This window comes from Trachemys scripta, chromosome 8, assembly GCF_013100865.1.
Source record: "Trachemys scripta elegans isolate TJP31775 chromosome 8, CAS_Tse_1.0, whole genome shotgun sequence".
Lineage (NCBI taxonomy): Eukaryota > Metazoa > Chordata > Testudines > Emydidae > Trachemys > Trachemys scripta.
Window position 1 is genome coordinate 45192383 of NC_048305.1, and position 21213 is coordinate 45213595.

General features: G+C 44.1%; 1 protein-coding gene across 3 annotated transcripts in view; it reads right to left on the bottom strand.

The window, feature by feature from the left end:
* SUCO (SUN domain containing ossification factor) overlaps nucleotides 1-15041 on the bottom strand; it is a 73819-nt gene extending 58778 nt beyond the window's left edge. For all 3 annotated transcript variants that reach the window (XM_034778873.1, XM_034778874.1, XM_034778872.1), the window contains exon 1: nucleotides 14722-15041. In XM_034778873.1, coding sequence (XP_034634764.1) covers nucleotides 14722-14786 — 65 coding nt within the window. In that variant the 5' untranslated portion in view covers nucleotides 14787-15041. The remainder of the gene's footprint in view (nucleotides 1-14721) is intronic.
* Nucleotides 15042-21213: the final 6172 nt, after the last annotated feature.

Genomic DNA, 21213 nt, shown 5'->3' on the forward strand with positions numbered 1-21213 from the left:
ATATATACCTGCCTCTAGAGATTTCCATTACTTGCATCTGAAGAAGTGAGGTTCTTACCCACGAAAGCTTATGCTCCCAATACTTCTGTTAGTCTCAAAGGTGCCACAGGACCCTCTGTTGCTTTTTACAGATTCAGACTAACACGGCTACCCCTCTGATACTTGCCTTATCATGGTTGCCTTTCTCTGAACCCCCTCCAATTTTGCAACATCCTTCCTCTGATGGGTTGACCTGTGCTTCACCCAATACACTAGGTAAGGGTGAACTACTGATCTACATAATCACATATTCTGTATTTTCCATCTAATTTCTTAGACATTCCAACATTGTTCGTTTTTTTGACTGCAGTTGCAGACTCAGCTGAGATCTTCTGTGAACGGTCAGAATGAAAAGCAGCAATTTTCCTACTACATTTGTGGACTACGTCTCTTAAAATAGGGTGTAGTATAAAAGTAGTGGCTTGTGCTTAACAAAATAGACAATGCATAGCAATGTAAATGCATAGCAATGTAAATGCATTATCCCTGGGGGAATTCTGCAACAAAAAATTAAAATTCTGCACACAATATTTTAAAATTCTGCATATTTTGTCAAAACAATAATATAATCACATCAGTTTCAATTATTTTTGGTCATTTATTTCAAAACATCTGTCAGCAAGTATGTCTTTAACAATATAGACAAAAAAGAATGAGGAAATGTTTTTTGACAAACAGAGTATATATTAAGGATTGAGTAATAATTCATTTAAAAACTACAATACAGAACTGTATTTCCCGCGCCCCTCAGAACCAGTGCAAAGGCTTGGAAGAGTCAGGGATAACGGAGAAGCTGAGGGAGAGGGAAGTAAATTGCTGGCTGGGAAGGAGCCTGGGTGTGAACTTGGAGGGTTGTTGGGTATGAGTGGGAAAAGCATGGAACAGTTTTTTGTCCCCCTCTAACCTGGCCTGACAGGTACTGTGAAGAAGGCAGGCTCTTTCCCTTCCTTATCAGACTGGGATCAGTTGCTGCATTCTATTGCCACAATGCCCTCTGGTGGGAAAAAGATAGAACTGCAACAACATTTCAGCTGAAGCTTTTTTCTGCACAAAAAATTAAAAATGTGCGTGGCTCACTAATTATGAACACAGTAGCGCAGAATTCCCCCACAAGTACTGCATCTATGAAACAGATTGTTAATAATGTGCAATCAGCTTTACTAACCAGGGGCTGGACATTTTAATTCCTAAACTAGGCAGCTTGATTTAACTTATTAAAATAAGAATCACAACCTACTTTTTTCCCCCCTCCACAAGAAGTAGGGGGAATTTTTTTTTTTTAAACACCCCACATGCATATAAGCCACAGCTTTGACACCCATAAGCTAGAGAAGCTAAAAACCATAGAAAGGTGTATATAAATGTGTGACAACCATCAAAACAAGTTTTACAAGTATGTTTTCATTTGTTTTTAAATGAATATGATCCTATGTGTTTGAGGATTAAGTTTATTCTAAAAATAGTACTAAAATCTTCAACAATATAATAGACAAGAGAGTAAATTATTGACACAAGTGTTGTTTAAGTTAAAGTAATTATCTGGACATTAATTTAAAGTAAGTTAAAGATCTAAAAGAAATTTGTAAAATATTTATGTTCCCAACAATTGCTTCACTATATACAATCATCAACCTCTGCAGTTTTGACATTTCAGTTCTACTAACATTACAATATTATAATTCAGGCACATCAAACAGGTAGAATCATTCTAATTTGAAATTCTGAGTAATCTTGCCTTTATGTTGCAGATATCCCCTACTTCCAATCTCCCCCCCCCCCACACACACACAAGATTCTAAAGACTACCACCTAAAAAGACATGCAGAAGAGAGTTTTGAAATGGGGCAGCTATTCTACCCTCCGCCTGTCTCTAGCCCCTTCTTGGCACAAGTCTTCATCTGTTACCCAAAATTCTAACCTATTGCGCTCTATAAAATCTCTAATTCATGGAATATCAGGGTTTGAAGGGACCTCAGGAGATCTAGTCCAATCCCCTGCTCAAAGCAGGGCCAATCCCCAGACAGATTTTTGCCCCAGAGCCCTAAACGGCCCCCTCAAGGATTGAACTCTCAACCCTGGGTTTAGCGGGCCAATGCTCACACCACTGTGGTATCCCTCCTCCCTAATTTTAAACATCCACTCAAGAACAGGGCAAAGTAAAGTCTGCTTCCTGCTGATTTAGTACAATACCACTAAACAATGTTCATATAAAGAAAACTAAGCAGATATTTCTAAACATTGGTTAACAGATTTTAGACTTGGAGACAGAGTATATTTGGCATACAACCTTATACTGAGAGTCCCCTTCTGCTCTAGTAATCAGTAGCAAAATTTTATAGAATCCATTTCTGCAGGTAGTGAATTGTTTTGTTTGACCAAAAGGGAATCTTGCCCCTTTTTAAAGGAGAGAGGAATTCTATTCTAGGGAAGTAGTTTGAGTTTGAGTTCCGTGCAGCTATTAGTACAGTTAGCCAGACTGCAGGAGGGGGATGGGGGAAAACACGCACAACCCACGCTAAAGTTAGGCAATTAATTTAGTTACAGGTTTGACCCTGTCCCATTTCTATTACTCTTCTCATCCGCACCATGATTCCATTTTCCTTCTACTCTATTTCAGTGCTTTGCACATAGAACAGACTTCTCATAGCATTTTGTTATTGCCAAACACTATAGCCTATCAGTAAAATACTACATATATGGATGCATATTTGTCAAGTCTTTATACACAGAATATAAAAATCAATAAAATCCAAGATGCTAACTCATATAATATTTGCAGCTCTACCAGTCCAAGACACAGCAAACCCATTTAAGTAGTTCCGTAATGCAAATGCCTCTTCAAATGTCAGTACTTCCTTTGCCTCGGGCCAAACATGCCACACTATTGTTTATTATGTATTAGTGTGCAGATAGTTTGAAACATGTATTTCCACACTGATTGATGAGTAACAAAATAACTAAAAACGACTACCAGTCTTTTTCAGATTATCTGGACATTAAGGCTTTCTAGTCAATATTCAGATTTTATCATTCCCTGTCCTTGTTATTATATACGTCTCTTGTTGCACCAAGATTTACCCTCTCTCTCTCTCTCTGAATAAGTCACTGTTTCTAAGAGAGTCTCCGACCTTGCACAAGTTTTTAATGTGATAATTCAAGTTTGCTACAGATGGTTCAATGACGACAGCAACAGAAGCTATTTAAATCTGATAAAGAATGATCTGGCATTTTCATTGGTAAATTTCTACACATGACTTTCTTGGATGCCCCACTGGATTTCTAAGGTTAAGAAGAGATACACATCCAAGTCTTGGCTGCTAGCCCAAGCTTACAAGACAAAAACTTTACCCTTTATACGATAGGCATGTGCTGTTCTCCTTTACTGAAGGGGAAGGAAAAAAACATCTGCTCATCACTTCTGAATAAAATAGTATCTGTGATGTAATTTAGCAGTGTTCCATTGACAGCTTGGCATCCATAACAAACCAAGAATGTATTAGAATATTATGTTTGTAAAATCTGAGTAACTTTGCAACTGATGTTGATCTAGTAGACGGTACAGTTTTGTTTTTTAAACGTAGCTCTTAATAAGTTCCTCATTATTTAAAGTCATTTAAAAGGTAGCAGTTATTCTTGATACAGAAGACTTTTATCTGAAGACACCATTAGAATAATGAATGGAGTTAGCACCAAGTGAGCAGCCAGTGGAAGTGAATTAGATAAGTTACAAGTTAACCAGAAGTAAATGGAACCCATATAAACATAATTATCTGATGGCAGCGTCCATGATGGCACCATGGAGATGCAGCTATTAATTATACTACAGGGACCTCCTCTGCAAAGAAAACCGAAACTGCTTTTTAAGGGATATTTTCTTATGCCAATACATTCTGATATCTACCCATAAAACATGAACCACTACACCTTGTTGCGGACAAATTTTCTTGACTTTCCCCATAATAAAATGGCTTCATTTTTAGAAGCATATCAGATTTGGAACTTAAAGTATGAACTTGTTCAACACAATTTAAAATCAGACCTATGTACAGAGGCAATTCCAAGCAGTGGGCCATGAAGCACAGAGTATAATCAAGGATAGCCATCGGAAAACTTATTTCCAGGGTCTTCCCACGTACTAGATAAAGGCATAAGCCCCTAAACTTAGCATCAGTTCAATCTAAACCCACCCATTGTTAAGGATGATGAGATAGGATAAGAGGATGTCATATGGTGCCTATTGCCACACAATTCTGTGACTTCACCAGAAGCCTTAAAATTAAAGTTTTTAGTCTGAATTAATCTAGTTGGTATACTTTCACTACAGCTTGTTATATAAAACTAAATACATGATACAGTCATCTTGACCTATAAATATCTTTCACTCCATTTCAACCCATGGTTAGTGCTCAAATTGACATTAATGGCCTTACCAGTGGACCTGTGTGTGTCTGTGGACTCTGAGTAGTCCAACACAATCTTCTCCAGAGATTCTAGAATGAGGGGAAAACACTGTTTCTTCCTTCATTTTGAAATGGTACTAATCTGGAAGGAAGTTGAGTAAGATCAATCTGATTCAGAGAGTTTGCCCTCTTCCAATGACAATGACTTGGAGTAATGTTTGTGATGATTAGTCAACTCCTCAGAAAAAGGCTATTTAAAGCTCTCTACTTCTGATGTGGTCTTAGAGGATTAAGGTGTCTAAAAAGAAAGGAGTGATCACCATTTGGGAGCTTTACTCGGGGGTGAGGGGTGGAAGACAAGGAACAGGGTCTGGATTTTCTACGAGGTTTCTGGACATTAAGATTTTTGCTTGAGGAACTGGAAAAGATGGGTCCCTCAGAGTCAAAAACACTGCTTAAATACAGAATTACCTGGGACTTCCTGGTTGAGTGGCAGACAGCACTTATTCAAAGGAGAAAATCCCTGGCTAAGCCCTGAAAAGAGTGACTGGGAAAGGCAGCAACAAACTAGATTTCTAACTTCTATAACAATCACAGAAGCAGAGAGAGGGAGCAGGAGTCTCAAAAATTGGAGATTTCCTTACAATTTGACTCATCTGTTACTTGAATCTTGAAACCATGCTCAGCCTTGCTTAGAAGCAGCAGGAAATCGATGTGGAAAAACTGTAAAGCCAAATTCTGCTTTAAATTGGGCCCCAAAACTCCACAAGCTACCATTACCAGCTCCATTATTAGAGGGGAGAGTCTACAGGAGCGATGAGCTAAGCAGGCCAAACAACAGAGGTCCCAATGAGCTCAACATTCCATTTTAGTGTATTGACAAGACACTAAATAGGGAAATTCCCTGGTTCCCCTTTAGTCCTGTCAAATGGACCATATCTCTATTAAAGTTGTTTGGCAGAGGGAGAAGAGTGTCATAAAATTCCACCCAGAAAGGAGGCCCTCCAGAAAGAGCCCTGAGGAACCTACATCTGCCTACACAGAGGCAGAAGACTGGGCTCTCAATGTGGCTGTAGCACTTCTAGTGTGCCAGCAAAGAAAGACAGCAATCAATTTAAAAAATGTAACAGGTACTCTGCTTCCCTCTGAAGCATGGAACAAAGGCAGATACTCCCAGGCCTGGTCTATACTACCCGCCTGAATCGGCGGGTAGAAATCGACCTCTCGGGGATCGATTTATCGCGTCCCGTCGGGACGCGACAATCGATCCCCGAATCGGCGCTCTAACTCCACCAGCGGAGGTGGTAGTAAGCGCCGCCGACAAAAAGCGGCAGAAGTCGATTTTGCCGCCGTCCTCACAACGGGGTAAGTCGGCTGTAATACGTCGAATTCAGCTACGCTATTCACGTAGCTGAATTTGCGTATCTTAAATCGACTCCCCGCTGTAGTGTAGATGTACCCCCAGAGGAGAAAAAAAGACCTCTGGTACTATAAATGGCCATCATCATCATCATCCCATCTCACCCAAATACAATGAGACACAGCATTCTCTTATTCCTACAGAGGTGTTTTGGGTTTATCCACACTTCATTTCTACCACACAATGGAGAAATGTTAAAGCTAACTTTTTGACTGAAACAATTTTGAATGATTTAGAAAGCTAGTTGCTACTATTACAGAGCAGGATGCTACAACAAGAGAATCAGTTTAAATGACTATGCCTTTGAGAGAAAACAGTAAGCACAAAATATACAGAATCAAAATGAGTAAGGATGCTACAAGATAAGAATCTACACATATTGCTTGAAGTAAAATCTTTCTGTTCTTTACCACAATGCATTTCACTGTTTGTTTTGAGAACACAAAAATATTTCATTACTTTCTAGCTTGGAACTGATGAAAAATAGGTCAAAGCAGAATATACTTTCTGCGGTGTCGCTCAACTATGCTTTTCTTTTGCAAAAAAAGTTTTCATATTTTAAATCCTGCCATCCAGAATGTTCTTCAGAAAGAAAGGGATTTCTTCATTTCATTTACAGAACTGGATTCATATGCACAAAAATAGTGATCATATCCTGTTTCTGCAGATCAGATCTTGCAAATCAGGTAAGTTTGCATCAAGAACTCTCAATCTTAGTGTAGCTTAAAATTTAAAAAAAGAATACAGAAAGTTACTAGACAAATTAGAGTGCATATAAATGATAAAAACAAAACAAAGGTCTGCAAAGGAAACACAGAAATAATCAGTCTTCATTCACTACTAATATCTAGTTTAATCATCCTTGTCCAACACAGCAAAATTTACTGTGATGTAATTGTGTGTTGAGTGGACTTGTCTTCTGTGTGGACTACACCAATACAAAATTAGAACCCTGTTATGAATTAATACTAAAGCCCTGTACCTAAGCTTTCAAGAGCGTCTACAGTGTTTCAGTGTCCCACTTCACACACCTTAAATGGGCCACATTTTTAGAACATGCATTTCACTTTAGAAGTCAGCAGATGGAAAGAGGTTTTGAATATATAAAACTGAGTGCCTAAGTCTGTTTCTTCATAAAAAGTTTCTCCACAAAAGGTATGAAGTAATTTATTTTGATTTATTAAACATTTTGGTACTACAGCAGAAGTCTTATGAACAGATTTAAATGAAATACAAAAAAAAAAATCCTGAACCCCAATACAATCTCTATCCAGAAGAGAGACCAGCCTGCTGTAATTACTGCCTATTCCAATTCACCAACAAAAACCCAACAATGAAACAGGGAATTGTAGAGTTGCTTTGAACACTCCAGAAAGTGAGCTTCCTACTATCCCCTATCTTTGGTCTGTCTCTTCTTCTGACATCCTCTCATACACTGAGCCTCAAATACAGGGTGGCACCGAGTCTCACATAGGGTATGTCTACACTGCAATGGTTGCTGAAATGGGCCAACCATGCAGACTTGGGTTTGTGGGACTCAGGCTGTGTGGCTATAAAACTGTAGTATAAATGTTTGGACTCAGGCTGGAGCCCAGGCTCTGGGACCGGCCCAAGCCTGAACATCTACACTGCAGTTTTATAGCCCTGCATCCCAAGCCAGAGTCAGTTGACACGGGCCAGTTTTAGTGCAGGGTAGACATATTCAGAGGGTGTCACTGAGCCTCACAGAGCGCATCCCTAACTCAGGACTTTTGAGGGGGGGAAGGGAAGAGGACAAATTAGAGAGAAGAGGAAAGATCGATGCGAGTTGGATTCACTAAACACATGCAACAAAATCTCCTTCTGCCACTTTACCCAGCCTCTCTTCCAATCACTGATGCATGAGGAATACTTTCATCCATAGTACACTGGGGGGAGGGTGCGGGGGGGGCTTGCAACAGTTGACCCACTAATGAAGAATTCCCACCACTGTGGTAACTAGTTTGGCTACAACCTGATTCCATCTGTGACAAGAGCGCAAGTTTGAGCTGCTGTACAAGACAAAACTAGCAATTAACAACTTCTATGCAGGCATTGCAGTGTATCCTCCTGGGAAAGTGTGACTTGGTGCAGCATCTCTTCTGGTAGCCTCTGTGACTGGCAACAATAGAAGGAAATTTGCCATTTATTATTTAGACCATCAAGATTTGAGATTTTTTCCCCTAATAGTTATTTCAGTTATGAAAGCTTGTAATAAACCAGCAAACATACAAATCCATGTAACCTTATATACTTGTGCCAATAAGACTGACTGTTAGTATAAAAGGCAAGAAAACTAGGGAGGAAAGTATTTTAGTTCAACTTGAATATTAAGGTTCATAATGAGATTTCATGTAATTAATTTGTTACAGGAATGGAAGGATGAATTATCTTGTATTTAGTAAACAGGACTGGGAGTTAGGACACCTGGGTTCTATTCCTGGCTATGCCACTGACCCTGAACAAGTTATTTCAGGCTTGTATACAGTAGGGATTTTGGCACCAATGTAGCTTCTCTGGTGCAATCCCCCAGCATAGATATGTAGACATGCTTCCATTGTTCCCTACTGAATAACAACTCACAGGGGGTGAAAGCCCTGCTTTCAACTGGTGTAGCACAACTACAGTGGGGATGTCTGAACCAGCATAGCTACACTAGGACCAAAATCCCTAATGTGGAAAAGCCTTTAACCTCTCTGTGCTTCATTTTCCTTCTCCCCACACCTGTGAAATGGGGTAATACCTGCTTCATATGGATTTGTAGCTAAACTGACATGTGAAGCACTTTCAGATTCTGGGATGGAAGGTGCTATAGAAGTGCAGATTACAACAGTCATTTCATTCATCAACCTGAGGTCCAACAATGCTTCTGAAAATGCTATTAGTAGTGGACAAAAGCTAGATTCAAAACAATTTATACCAGTTTCTTTAGTGTTTAAATAGCTATCAAAGATTGTTTTAATTCAGACTAAGCAGTGAGTGCTATACAATTAAGTATCGAAGAACCCCAAAGTGATCTCCAAGCTTCCAGGGCTGCACCATTTAATTGGCTCTGCAGAAAGCCAAACCATTGAGCATTAAGTTCAGCATGATACACACTTTGAATGCTTTCTGAGGTTACACAGAGGGCCAAAGAACAGTGTTTTGCACACACACACACACACACACACACACCCCATCCTTTACACATTTCCCACATACCTTAGGACTGCCTGACAAATGCTTCATGTAATCGGAACTGTGATCCATACCAACATATATATTTTTAGAGGAATGTATTCCTAAAGCTTAGTTCCTTAATATTGCCCTTGATTACTGATGGGACATGGAAGCCTGGCATCAAAAGCAGTTCTCTAAAACCATCCAAACATCCTGTTCTCATCAGTTACCAGGGACAGTATGCCCTTGATCCAGGTTCGTTTTTAAAAAGATGCGATTTTTCTATATTTTAGCAGTACTTTGTGCATTTTGCCTCAAAGTTTTATGCCCAGATGGCATTCCAAAACATAAGTTTAATTTGCTTGTATTTTTTGGATTAATGATACTCCTGTTTTAGTTGCTGGCCCATAAATTATGGACCTTTATTGCTCCACTGACTTTTAATACAGAAGATAGTTGTATCTTCAAAAGAAAAACTATCCCTATAAATAAACAAGTTTGTAGGAGGATCACAAATGTAAAATTAGGTGCATAATGAGCACCCAAATGGCCAAGTTACAAGAAATATGAGAATACCAACATTGAGATTTTTCTAGATTCTTTTAGCTTTCTTGAATCCATATCTGGGAATGGGTAAAAACACTTTCAAGTAAAATTTAATTTGGTTCAAACTCAGGAATTATCTAGCTGACCCAGGAGAACTAAAGAAGTCCAATTAAAGAGTGAGACTGTTAGAATCTAAATGGCTGTAAGCCATATCTATAGGGGCTAAAAGTATTATAACCATGGTAACAGAAATAAAAGAATAAGATCTTCCCTAGTTTCCTTTGTATAGCTGATAATTTGTTGTAGTCTGTTTCATTGTTACTTTCCCATGTAGAAACAGTCATGCTCTGTTAGTGTAGGTTTTTCATAGAAGTTTTTTTTTTTTTTTTTTTTTTTAATTAAATGAACTAGGAAATGTGATTGTAGAACCACAAGATTTGGCATAAGAACTCACAGGCATGTGTGCAGACACTTGAAATCTAGTCATATTTTATTGAAGCCAAAACTGGTGTCCCTTAAATATCAGAGGATTATTTGGTGGCTAGTAGGAAAATGAGAGTTGGTATTCTTGGATTTCTTACCCAAGAAGTGTCTATACCACAACTAAAGCCAGTGTGTAGTTTCAGTAGACAAGCTACAGAGTTAATAGGACTGGAGATTTACTTCTCAGTTCTTCAGGTCTGAGAGGTTTATTGAAAGACTGAATGGAGAAAGTTGTGCTGCTGTTCTGTAGAGAGTATTTTAATCTCTATTGTTGCCCAACAGGCACCTTCTACCAACACAAAGTTCACTTTAGAGAAATATTTTAAAAGAATGAGAGTTGTATGCAATCTTATTTCCTTACCACATCTAGACCAGCAGTTCTCAACCTGCAGCCTGATCAGCACAGAGCTGTGGTCCATGTCACATCCACAGGGCCATACAAGTACTACTGGATGTGGCCCACAATGGTAATTACGTTGAGAACCACTGATCTAGACTATTTAAAAAGAGACACCAAGAAGAGTGTTGGAGCAAGCTGGGATAGTAAAGAGTCTGCAATTTTACAGCTGAAGTTGACAGAAACTAAAGTACAGTCTCCAAGACTGATCAGCATATTGTCTGACAGAAGAATTTGTCCATCCTCGAATGCTTTAGAGATAATAAAAGGTAACAAAACAAATCTCAGAGCAAGTTTCCCGCAAACTAGTGGAATTTAAATCTAGTGGAATTTAATAGTTGCCTTATGATACAAAAACAGCACATTTCTTTTCAGTAATCTGCAGAATTTGGCACTCATAACCAAGAAGAAGGGATGCTAACTTTTCTTACTCTACCATGGAATAGATAAAAAGTTGCTGTGACCTTTTGTATAATAATAGTTACTAATAAAAGAACCTAGCTCTATTCTTAAAATGCAGGGAACTTAAGAGGACAACCTGTTCCATTATTAATGAATTACAGGTTTGGAACACTTAATTTGTTATCAGCCCCAAACATGACACTGAGAAGATTAATGCACGTATGCAAGAAAATAAAAGTAGAATAATTTCTTCTTCCTAAGTATTTTAATTGTTTAATGGATAAAACCCCTGTGGAAACAATTAAAACACCCCATTACAGTTTTGGTCGATAGGTCAAATCTGTGTATGAAAAGCTAATGGCAACTGAATGTTTAAACATGGGTTATAACAATTCTCATCTTCCAACAACCTAAACTATTTGCTAGATTCTTACTAAAAGAATAGAAGTACTTGTGGCACCTTAGAGAGTAACAAATTTATTAGAGCATAAGCGTGGGCTTATGGGCTTATGTGGGCTACTGCATCCGAAGAAGTGGGCAGGTGCCACAAGTACTCCTGTTCTTTTTGCAGATACAGACTAACACGGCTGCTACTCTAGATTCTTACTGAATTTCACCCCACAACCTTAAAAAAGGGATGAGCTGAGAGATTTGTGCTAGAAATGCTTTAAACTATTAGTACAGTTTGCCTCTGGTAGAGTTAGAAACCTTGAATCCCAATCATACAATTGACTTCTCAGGCTGACTCCCATGCCCCCGGGGAAATGCAATTCAAGGAGTTACCCATGAGTCCACCCATATGGAGTTAACTGTAGGATTGGACCCTCAGCTATTAATCATACTGTATTGTCCATTTACAGATACTTAATGTTTGTTTTCACAAGCAGCAAAATATTTACGTTACACAATGAAGCACTCTGTGCACTGTGATCTCTTACAACAATGCCTGTTAATTCTCTAAATGTTTGTAGGTTATTCAAGTAGAGAACCCCCTTACAGTTTTAATACAAAAATGCTATATTGATTATTTTTCATTCTAAGATTTTTCAAAAAGTGAAGCTCAGTGGTTTAAGAAGTAATTTGTTTTTAAAAGAGAACCCGGCATCACCAGTTATCCTTCAAAAAAAGTAACCAAAATGAAATAGATTTCAGAGGAAGATGAAAGCAATGATCCACTGACGATAACTTCCAAGAGCTCATACCGACAGTAACTGTCTACAAGATTGACTGGCAGCAAAAATATATACCAAGAAAAATCTTACTTCAACATAAGTTTGCAACTTCTTAAAGAACTTCTAACATGTGCTTTTTGGGTGTTTTGGGGGCATCAATGTGAGGAGGCTACAGAATGACACTCCTCTGACAGTCATACGTGAAATGTGACAAGCAAGCAACTAAGTCAGTCCAGTGATTATTTATGAAACTGGAAAGGAAGACATGGAAATATCCCCTCCCCAAATTCTCTCACTTTCCCTCAACATTCAGTAAAATCCCACATGAGGTGTGCATTAACTACCTTCCTTCTCCACAGGTTTCTGTGAAGTCTACCCCATTCTCTCTCTACATGTATTGCTGCTTCCTATTTACTTCTGTTTGCAGCTTCAAGATTATTTTATCTTCTACATAGTAATAGCACTTAAAAAAAGCAGAAGGACAGTCTCTGCCTCAAAAGCTTACAATAATTTAGAACAAGATGCCACTGTTGGAACAACAGAAGAGAGGCCAAAGGAAATAGCAAGATCACATTAACAGGCCACATATATACACAGCTTTTAAAAAAAAAAAAAAAAAAAAAATTTAGAAGTCCCTGTGAGTCAGTTGTCTAGTCAAAAAGAACAGGAGTACTTGTGGCACCTTAGAGACTAACAAATTTATTAGAGCATAAGCTTTCGTGGGCTACAGCCCACTTCTTCGGATGCATATAGAGTGGAACATATATTGAGGAGATTATATACACACACACACACACACACAGAGCATGAACAGGTGGGAGTTGTCTTACCAACTCTGAGACTAACACAGCTGCTACTCTGAAAGTTGTCTAGTCATTATTGGTTGGCACCTTATCTTAGGCATTACAGCAGAAGTGGACCTCAAGGACTTGGAAAGAAATGGAAGAAGCTTTACAGACTAGTTCAGGAAATACATTCCATGCATAAAGAAGCAAGCACAAAGGTGCTTGTGGGGAAAAATAGAGGCTGGCATAATTGACAGCAAACAGGTCAGAATGTGACACAAAGATTTGAAGACCAGACAGGCTATATTTTAAAATTATACAATTTTAAAATTTAAAGACAAAAAGACATTTGATCTGATGAAGGGAGTGACATGATCAGAAAACAAAACAGGATTATTCTAGCTGCAATGTAACTGAAGAGTAAGGGGGCACACAGTGGGAAATGGGTGTCAGGAAAGCCAGAGGGGAAAAGGCTACAGTAGCCTAGATGGAAGATACAGACCTTGATGAGAGTTTTAGTAATATGAATTTAGAAGAAAAGCTGGATTTCAAAAATGTTAGAGAAAGAAACCAGAAGAATTTGAAACGGACTAAATGTGTGGTCTAGAGAGGTAGCAGAGTTGAAGATGACACTAAGGTATTGAGAGGATGGTGGTGCCATAGGATCACAAAACTCTTTACAAACAGGCTATGAAGAAAATATGGTAGCCCTGTCAAAGGACACGGTCACCACAATGATATTCAGCCAAGGTGAAAAGTGAGATAGATAAATGAAAGTTAATACTGTAAGTCAGTGTTTCTCAACAACCAGCCCATGGACCGGTGCCGGTCTCTGAGATTTTCCTGACAGTTTAGGAAGGCAGCAAGCTGGTCCCTGATATCAAAAAGGATGAGAAACATTGCGGTAAGTCACTCACAGAATTCCACAGAGTTTAAAAAACACAACAGTCAATTACTTCACAAGAGGTGATGATTCCTGGTCACCTCAGGCAAACAATGGGTGGGAGGAGAAGAGATACCTTCCCATGCATACTGCATATTTCCCAAGCAAGGACCTTAAATCACTTTGTAAACTATTAAGCTCAGCTGCAACAGGGACGCAATCCCATTCTGTGATTAGACGAGGTCTTCCATCCTAAAAGTCCCCCATAGCACTAGCATTGCTCCTCCTGCCACCGTGAAAGCAGCAGACAGAGAAGTTGGGACTTGCTTTTTGATACAGCAATTTAAACGCAGTGTCCCCGAGAAGGAAAGTCAACACACCTGTCACCGGAGGTCATGGGGGTAGCACAGGATCTTTGTGGGAAGAGGTATCCACGCCACAGAAAGGAAAGACTAACTGGAAGGAAACCTCCTCTGGAAACCTGGGTGACTGACAGCAGGAGAACCCACCACTCACAGCATAGGGGTGAGGCCCCCCCAGGCTACGGGGCCCCATGGGAGAGGAGAATTCTACCAAACAGCACAAGGAAAGACACCCGTAATTCCCAGGACTATAAGACCAGGAAGAAGCAGGGATAGCCCAGCACACAGTACAGGTGGGGAAGGATGACCACCATATACAGAGCTATAGGGCCTCATGCGAGTGGCAGAACCTGCCATACACAGCATGAGTGGGGGAAAGCACCCCCCATACCAAGGGCTATAGGGCCCCATTGGAGTGGGGAGCCTGCCATACACAGCACAGGTGGGGGAGGTCACTCCCCATAGCCAGGACCCCACTGGAGTGGGGAGTCCGCCATACACAACAGATGCAACCCCATGCCCCATTTGGGAAGAGGCTCGGGATGGGGGAGTGCTCGGAGTGGCCATAGAGTCCGGCGTGAAGAGGGGGCGGTGTGAGACCACCGCCCCCCAGCCCGGCTCAGCCCCCACCCCTCGGGCTCAGAGACCCACTCACCAGAGAAGGGAACAGAAGAAGAGGCAGGAACCCAGGGCCAGGAGCCGGCGGGGCGGCTTCCTCATCGTCTCCCCCTTCTGCCTCCCCCGGCAAGGAGGCGGCGGCGCATCCTCCCGCCTGCTGCCGAGAGGGATGAGAGCGGCCGGGCCGGGGGACGGAGCGCTGGGGACGGAGCCTCGAGGGGGCTTCAGACACTCCCGCCCGGCTCGCGCCGCCGCCCCGAGATTGCGCCCAGCCGCTGCAGCCGCTGCCCCCGTCTCGAGGCGATCTCCAGCGCGGTGCGAGCAGACCCAGCGGAGCCGTTACCCTCCCCCCAAGTCCCCCCCTTCACGCGCTGAGCTGGAAGAAGACGCGTCACGTCACCCCCCACACATAAACCACGCCTCCACCCATCGCCAGAACATAATTGGCCCTGCGCGTGCGATGGCTTCCTCCCTCCCCTCACAGTGATTGGCTCAGAGGGGCCACTTCGATACAATCCCCGGCCCGCAGTCAGAACTGCCATTGTGATAGGACTACAAAACGGACGTACCTCTTCAAAAGCCCCTCGCACGCTGGGAGTTGTAGTCTTCTCTCGGCATCGTTCCCTCTCAGAGAGCGGCGAAGTGGGGGTGCCCTCCCCAAAGCTAGGACCGGTTTAGGCGTCTTTAGAAGAATTAATAATAGAAGTGACAACAAAAATATACAGATACGCGAAATAAGTTACAAAATAATTATAAAAAATTCCAGGCGATTGGTAGCAGTATTGACCTAGTTATATTCAGGCTTTCTGTAGGGGCTGCCCCAAGAAAGCTGAGCCCTGATTGGTGGGAGCTGAGGTCCCCGAAGGTGAACGTTCCTGATCCTGGGCAAAATAAAGGGGTGGCTTGCGGGGGGGGGGGGGGGGGGAAAGCGAGAGGTTTTGTGACCTAAGAATAGGTTGGGTGAGCGAGTCCGCGGGACACCGTAGCTCTCGGCTGGATCCCATTTAGAACTACAAATCCCAGCATGCATCGCTGCAGCCCTCAGGCTGGCAGCCATTAGCCAAGGTTCTCGGTGCAGGCTGGGAGTTGTAGTTTTCCAGGGCCTTGATGCTGTTCTAGTCATAGGTCTGAGGGATGTTTTACCCAGTCCAGCCCATCTAGGGTTACCATACGTCCGGATTTTCCCGGACATGTCCGGCTTTTTGGGCTTCAAATTCCCATCCGGGAAGAAATCCCAAAAAGCCGGACATGTCAGGGAAAATAAGAAGGGAGGGGCTGGCGGCGTTCGGCCAGGGCCAGCGGTGCAGGGCCTGGGGCCGGTGTGGGGCCGGGGCCGACAGTGCGGGGCCAAGGGCCAATGGTGCTCGTCCGGGGGTCGGGCCAGGGCCGGCGGTGCTCGGCCGGGGGCTGGGGCCCCAGAGCCCGAGCTGAGCCGGACACGCCGGGGCCAGAGCCTCTTGGCCTGGGCTGGCTGGCCACCAGAGGGAGCCGCTTGGCCAGGAGGGCCGGACTGGGCCGCACCCCACCCCGCCCCTCCCCAGCTTACCTGCTGCCTCCCTGTTTCAGGCTTCCCGCAAACTTTTGATTCGCAGGAAGCAGGGGAGGGGGAGGAGCAGGGGGTGGAGCGTTCAGGGGAGGGGGCAGAGTTGGGGCAGGGACTTTGGGGAAGGGGCGGGGGAGGGGAGGAGTTGGGGCGGGGAAGGGGCCCCGTGGAGTGTCCTCTTTTTTTTAAATTAAAATATGATAACCCTAGTTTAACCCAATTTTACAGATGGGGAAACTGAGGCACAGAGTGGGGCAGCAAGTCACCCAAAGGCACCCAACAGACCAATGGCAGCGCTGGGACTAGAACTAGGGTTGCCAACATTCTAATCGCACAAAACTAAACAATCTTGTCCCACCCCTTCTCAGAGGCCCCACCTCTTGTTCGCTCTATCCCCCCCTCGCTCACTCTCCCCCATCCTCACTCACATTAACTGGGCAGGGGGTTGGGGTGCGGGAGGCAGGTCCGGTGCAACCCATTAGGCAACCTAGGTGGTCGCCTAGGGCGCTACATTTTGGGGGCGGCAACCGCGGCAGTAGTTCAGCGACGGGACCTTCCACCACCTCTGTGGGGGGCGGCATTTCGAGACGGGACCTTCCGCTGCCTAGGGCGGCAGAAAAGCTGGCGGCACTCCTGGCGGGAGGGGGATGAGGGCTTCAGTTGGGAGAGGGGACTGGGGCCAGGGATGAGATACTTGGGGTGCAGGAGGGGGCTCAGTGCTGGGGAAGGGGGTTGTGGCATGGGGGATGTGTGAGGTGCTGGCTCTGGGAGGGAATTTGGATGTGGGAGGGGACTTTGTGCTGGGGTAGAGGTTTGGGGTATGGGGTCCCAGCAGCGCTTACTGCAGCTCCTAGGAAGTGGCTGCCAAGTCCCTGTGGCCCTTAGGCACAGGGAGGCTCCGCACGCTGCTCTCGTGCCTACAGATGCCGCCCCCTAGCTCCCATTGATTGCAGTTCCTGGCTTGGCTCGGGTCGTGTCCGTCCTCCCCCCGGCGCGATCCCCGCGGCGCGGCTCGGGTCGTCCTCCCCCCGGCGCGGCCCCCGCGGCGCGGCTCCAGGTCGGACCCAAGCCCAGCAACCCTGGCCGGAGCGCAGCTCGATTCCTGGGGGCGGGGCTTGCAGCAAGACCCGCCCCCAGGAATCGGGCCCCGCTCTTGATAAAGCCGGCCCTGGTAGGGAGCCTGCCTTAGCCCCAGGCCCGCACTGCGCCACCAAGCGGACTTTTAACAGCCCAGTCAGCGGTGCCGACCAGAGCCGCCAGGGTACCTTTTCGACTGGGCATTCCGATCAAAAACCAGACACCTGACAACCCTAACTAGAACCCAGGTCTCCTGTATCCCAGTCACCCCTTGGGGAATGCTGCCTAGTAAAACACCCTCATGCTGCAGGGGTTGGGGGCTTCCAAATGCTGCCACAAACGAGGCAGACAACAGACTCCTTCGCTGCACAACCCTGCTTCATCCGCAGTACACAATCCAGCCTGTCCATTGAATGGGGGCGGGGCCTGTGGAAAAACAGAATGTGATCAAATAATGAAAGGCTGTATTATAATGCGTACGCACCAGGGGGACAAATTAAGGAGCACAGGAACATCTGAAATGACTGAACCATTCTGGTTACAATGTTCCCTCAAAAAAATCCAGCCCGAGGCACCAAGCATTGAAAAGTTCAGCCCAAATTATTGAAGTTTGGCAAAATTAGAAGTACCTGAAAATGGAGTCTTGTAATGGAAAATGTCAGGTAACCAGGTTCACCTATAATGAGCACTGGTGACAAGTTCACAGTAATTAAAGGTAGCACTGAAGAGTGCAGTTACAGTGAGGTATAATGTTTCTTTGGGCCCTCCTGTTTAATAACGACTTTGTCCCAGATCCCCAGCTGGTGAATCCACTGGTGTCTAGGGTGCTTTGCTGATTTACCCCTACTGAGGATCTGAGCCAGCATCTCCAGGAGGAGGCAGGTGTTGCATTTGATACTTACATGTTTCTCCATAACCTTCTTCATTTGTGCCATTTGACGAGGGGTGAATTTTACCCTAACCTGGGAAGGAATTTTACTACATTGAAGTTAAAGGAGAATGCATGGCTATAGGGCCATAGCCAAGATTTACAGGCCCTCGGACAAGATGTCAAAACAGATTCCCTCTGCAGCCTGGCCACTCTAGTGACTGCCCCGGCATAATCCATAGCTGTATCCTCTCCTGACAGCGGTCTCAATCCCCTCCCTTTGTTTCTATCTCCTCCACATGGGTGTTTTTAAAGTCCAGCCTCTCTCCCAGACCCCACTCCCAGAGACACAGGGACCCAGACTCAGGCAAGGCAAGCTATGTAAGTGCTGCCATGGTGACAGAGAAACAGAGCACCCAGCTGTCTGTCAGGGAAAGGTGCAGTGTGCCCAGAATGGGGCAGTATCAGTGGGGGACTGATTGCCTTTGCAGCCTTTTTACTTCTTCAATAAGATCCTAGGCTGACTGCGTGCAGGACTGGCTCCCTGGTAGAAGTTAGAGCAGTCTAAGGATTGGGCTGATATTTGACCGGAGATCACCGGGTCATACAGAAGCCTTGACCATGCCCCCTTTTCCTATGGGCCCTGCTGGGAGGGATTGGCAAATCCTCACCACTGGAGGATCTCCCTATACTGGGGTGATCTTCCTGCAGGTGAATATGCTGGCTTTAAAACCCCTCCATGCTGGCATATCATGATGTAGATCAGCAGCAATGCAGCTGAGGATCAGGCCCAAGTGTCTCAAATCTAATCTTGTAGCAATTAGCAGACCTTATCAGTAGTGCTCCTAGTGATCTCTGTCGATCTCAGTGGCATCGCAAGTATCCTCCTGTAATGAGCCACTCCTCTTTTACTATCAACAGGGATATTTCTTCCCATCATCATTATATGACTTATGCCTCCCATTAACTTCAGACATCCTCACATGGATAACTGTTAATAGCAAGGAAAAGATCTCCAAGAGAGTACTAATTCCAACATCTTAGGCATTGGTCTATAGCAGGATTAGCTGGCCAAAATCCTCTATTGATCTTTTTAACCATTATACTCCGTACAAAATCCCTTTCACATGGACTTTAATATTGAAGCAATTAACTCAGATGTCTAAAACACCTTCAACATTTTTAGTGTTTGCTCTTGTCAGACGCTCAGCGGGTGGTTCTGTGAATGGATTTCCCATTTCACTGTCTGAAACACGGAGAGCTTTGACATAAATCAACCCAGACACACAGGGCCATGTTAATCCCTGGTCTCTCTTTCTTGAAGCCTGTGGTGTTTCACCAGGGAGGAACGTGATCCACAGGATATGAAACAAAATGTGCCACTCCAGAGCAAGTTTCAGCTTGGATTTGAATTTCAGGTTTAGTTAGAGGTTGGGTGGGGAGAAATTCTTCTTTATAAATTGGAAAAACTCACTGGATTCAGCATTAACCTTCATTACAGAAAAACAAATTAATCTATCAAAAATACAGATTATATTTGCCCTCAAAGTGACCACTGTGAAGCTCTGTGTTCCTTCTCTGTTGCTAGATGCCTATGAAAAAGACAGACACGCAATATGTGGGTATGTATTAGGACTGCTTGAACATTTTCCATCTAACTGCTGTGGATGGCAAATTGCATTTTTGACTCAGCAACATTTATTGCAAGAAATATCTGAAATTTTTGATTTTCCATTGAAAGATGGAATTTCTGAAAAATTTTAGACGTTGACCAAAACTTTTCAGTATTTTAATTTCTGCCAAAAAAATTGAAATTTTCCACATGAAAAATACCACTTCTGACCATCTCTAATAGCTCTATTACATATGGACTCTTGCACCAATTACTGTACTTTTAGGTTGAATTGAAGGTTGCAGCTACATAGCTGTGTTTTGAGTGCATACTCTTTACAAAAATGTCAGAGGTAAAAAGGAGAACAAATAGCAAATCTTAGAAACTCAAGAAATACAGAGGTGAGTTTGTACTTCAGAACAAAGGCACCTCTAGAGATGCTAGCCTAACCTCTTTCCTTCTCCTGTAGTAGGGTGACCAGATGTCCCAATAACATCGGGACTGTCCCGATATTTAACCCTTTGTCTCGATTGATGTACGATCGGAATGCCATTTGTCCTGATATTCAGGTAAGGAGGCGAGCGAAAGGGAGGTGCCGACTCCATGGGTGCTCCAGGACTGGAGCACCCATGGGGAAAAACTAGCGGGTGCTCCACACCCACCCGCAGCCAACCTCCCCCTCCTCTTCCCTCTCCAGTGCACCGCGTCCCTGCTCCTCCCCCTCCCTCCCAGTGCTTCCCGATGCCTAAGAGCTGTTTGAAGGCACTTTGGACTTTCCGGGAGAGAGAGGAAGGAGCGGGGACACAGCACGCTCAGGCGGAGAAGAGGCAGGGCAGGGGCGGGGACTTGGTGGAAGGGGGTAGAATGGGGGCGGGGTGAGGGTCGTGCAGGGGCGGGAAGAGGTGAGGGCGTGGGCGAGCACCCCGGTGAGCGGTGGGCAGGGGGCCTGAAAAGGCGAGCAGCAAGCCAGGGGAGGGCAGGGGTGAGGAGGCGAGCGGTGAGTGGAGGTCTGAGAAGAGACGCAGCAAGCCAGCGGCAGGCCGGGGGATGATGAAGGGCATGGTGGTGCGGGGCCAAGCGGGGAGGAGGCAGGACCTGGGGCAGAGTGGGAGCGGAGCCTGGGAGGAGTGGGGGTGGACTGTGGGCGGGGCTGATGACAGCCCAATGTGTCCCAATATTTCACTGTTGTGATCTTGTCACCCTACCCTGTAGTGTGGCGGAAATGTGCACTACACATCCCCAGCTTTTGTGATTAAACATAACTCTACTAGTTGAGGACCTGGCCTGCTGACTTTATCAATGGTTTCATACATACGTCTGTGTTACCAAGTCTGATGATTTCTTGCCACACTAATTTCTGTTCTTCTTTCATAAGTGCTTTAATAATGTGCACTGGGAAGAGGAGTTGATACAGGGGCACGCCCTAACT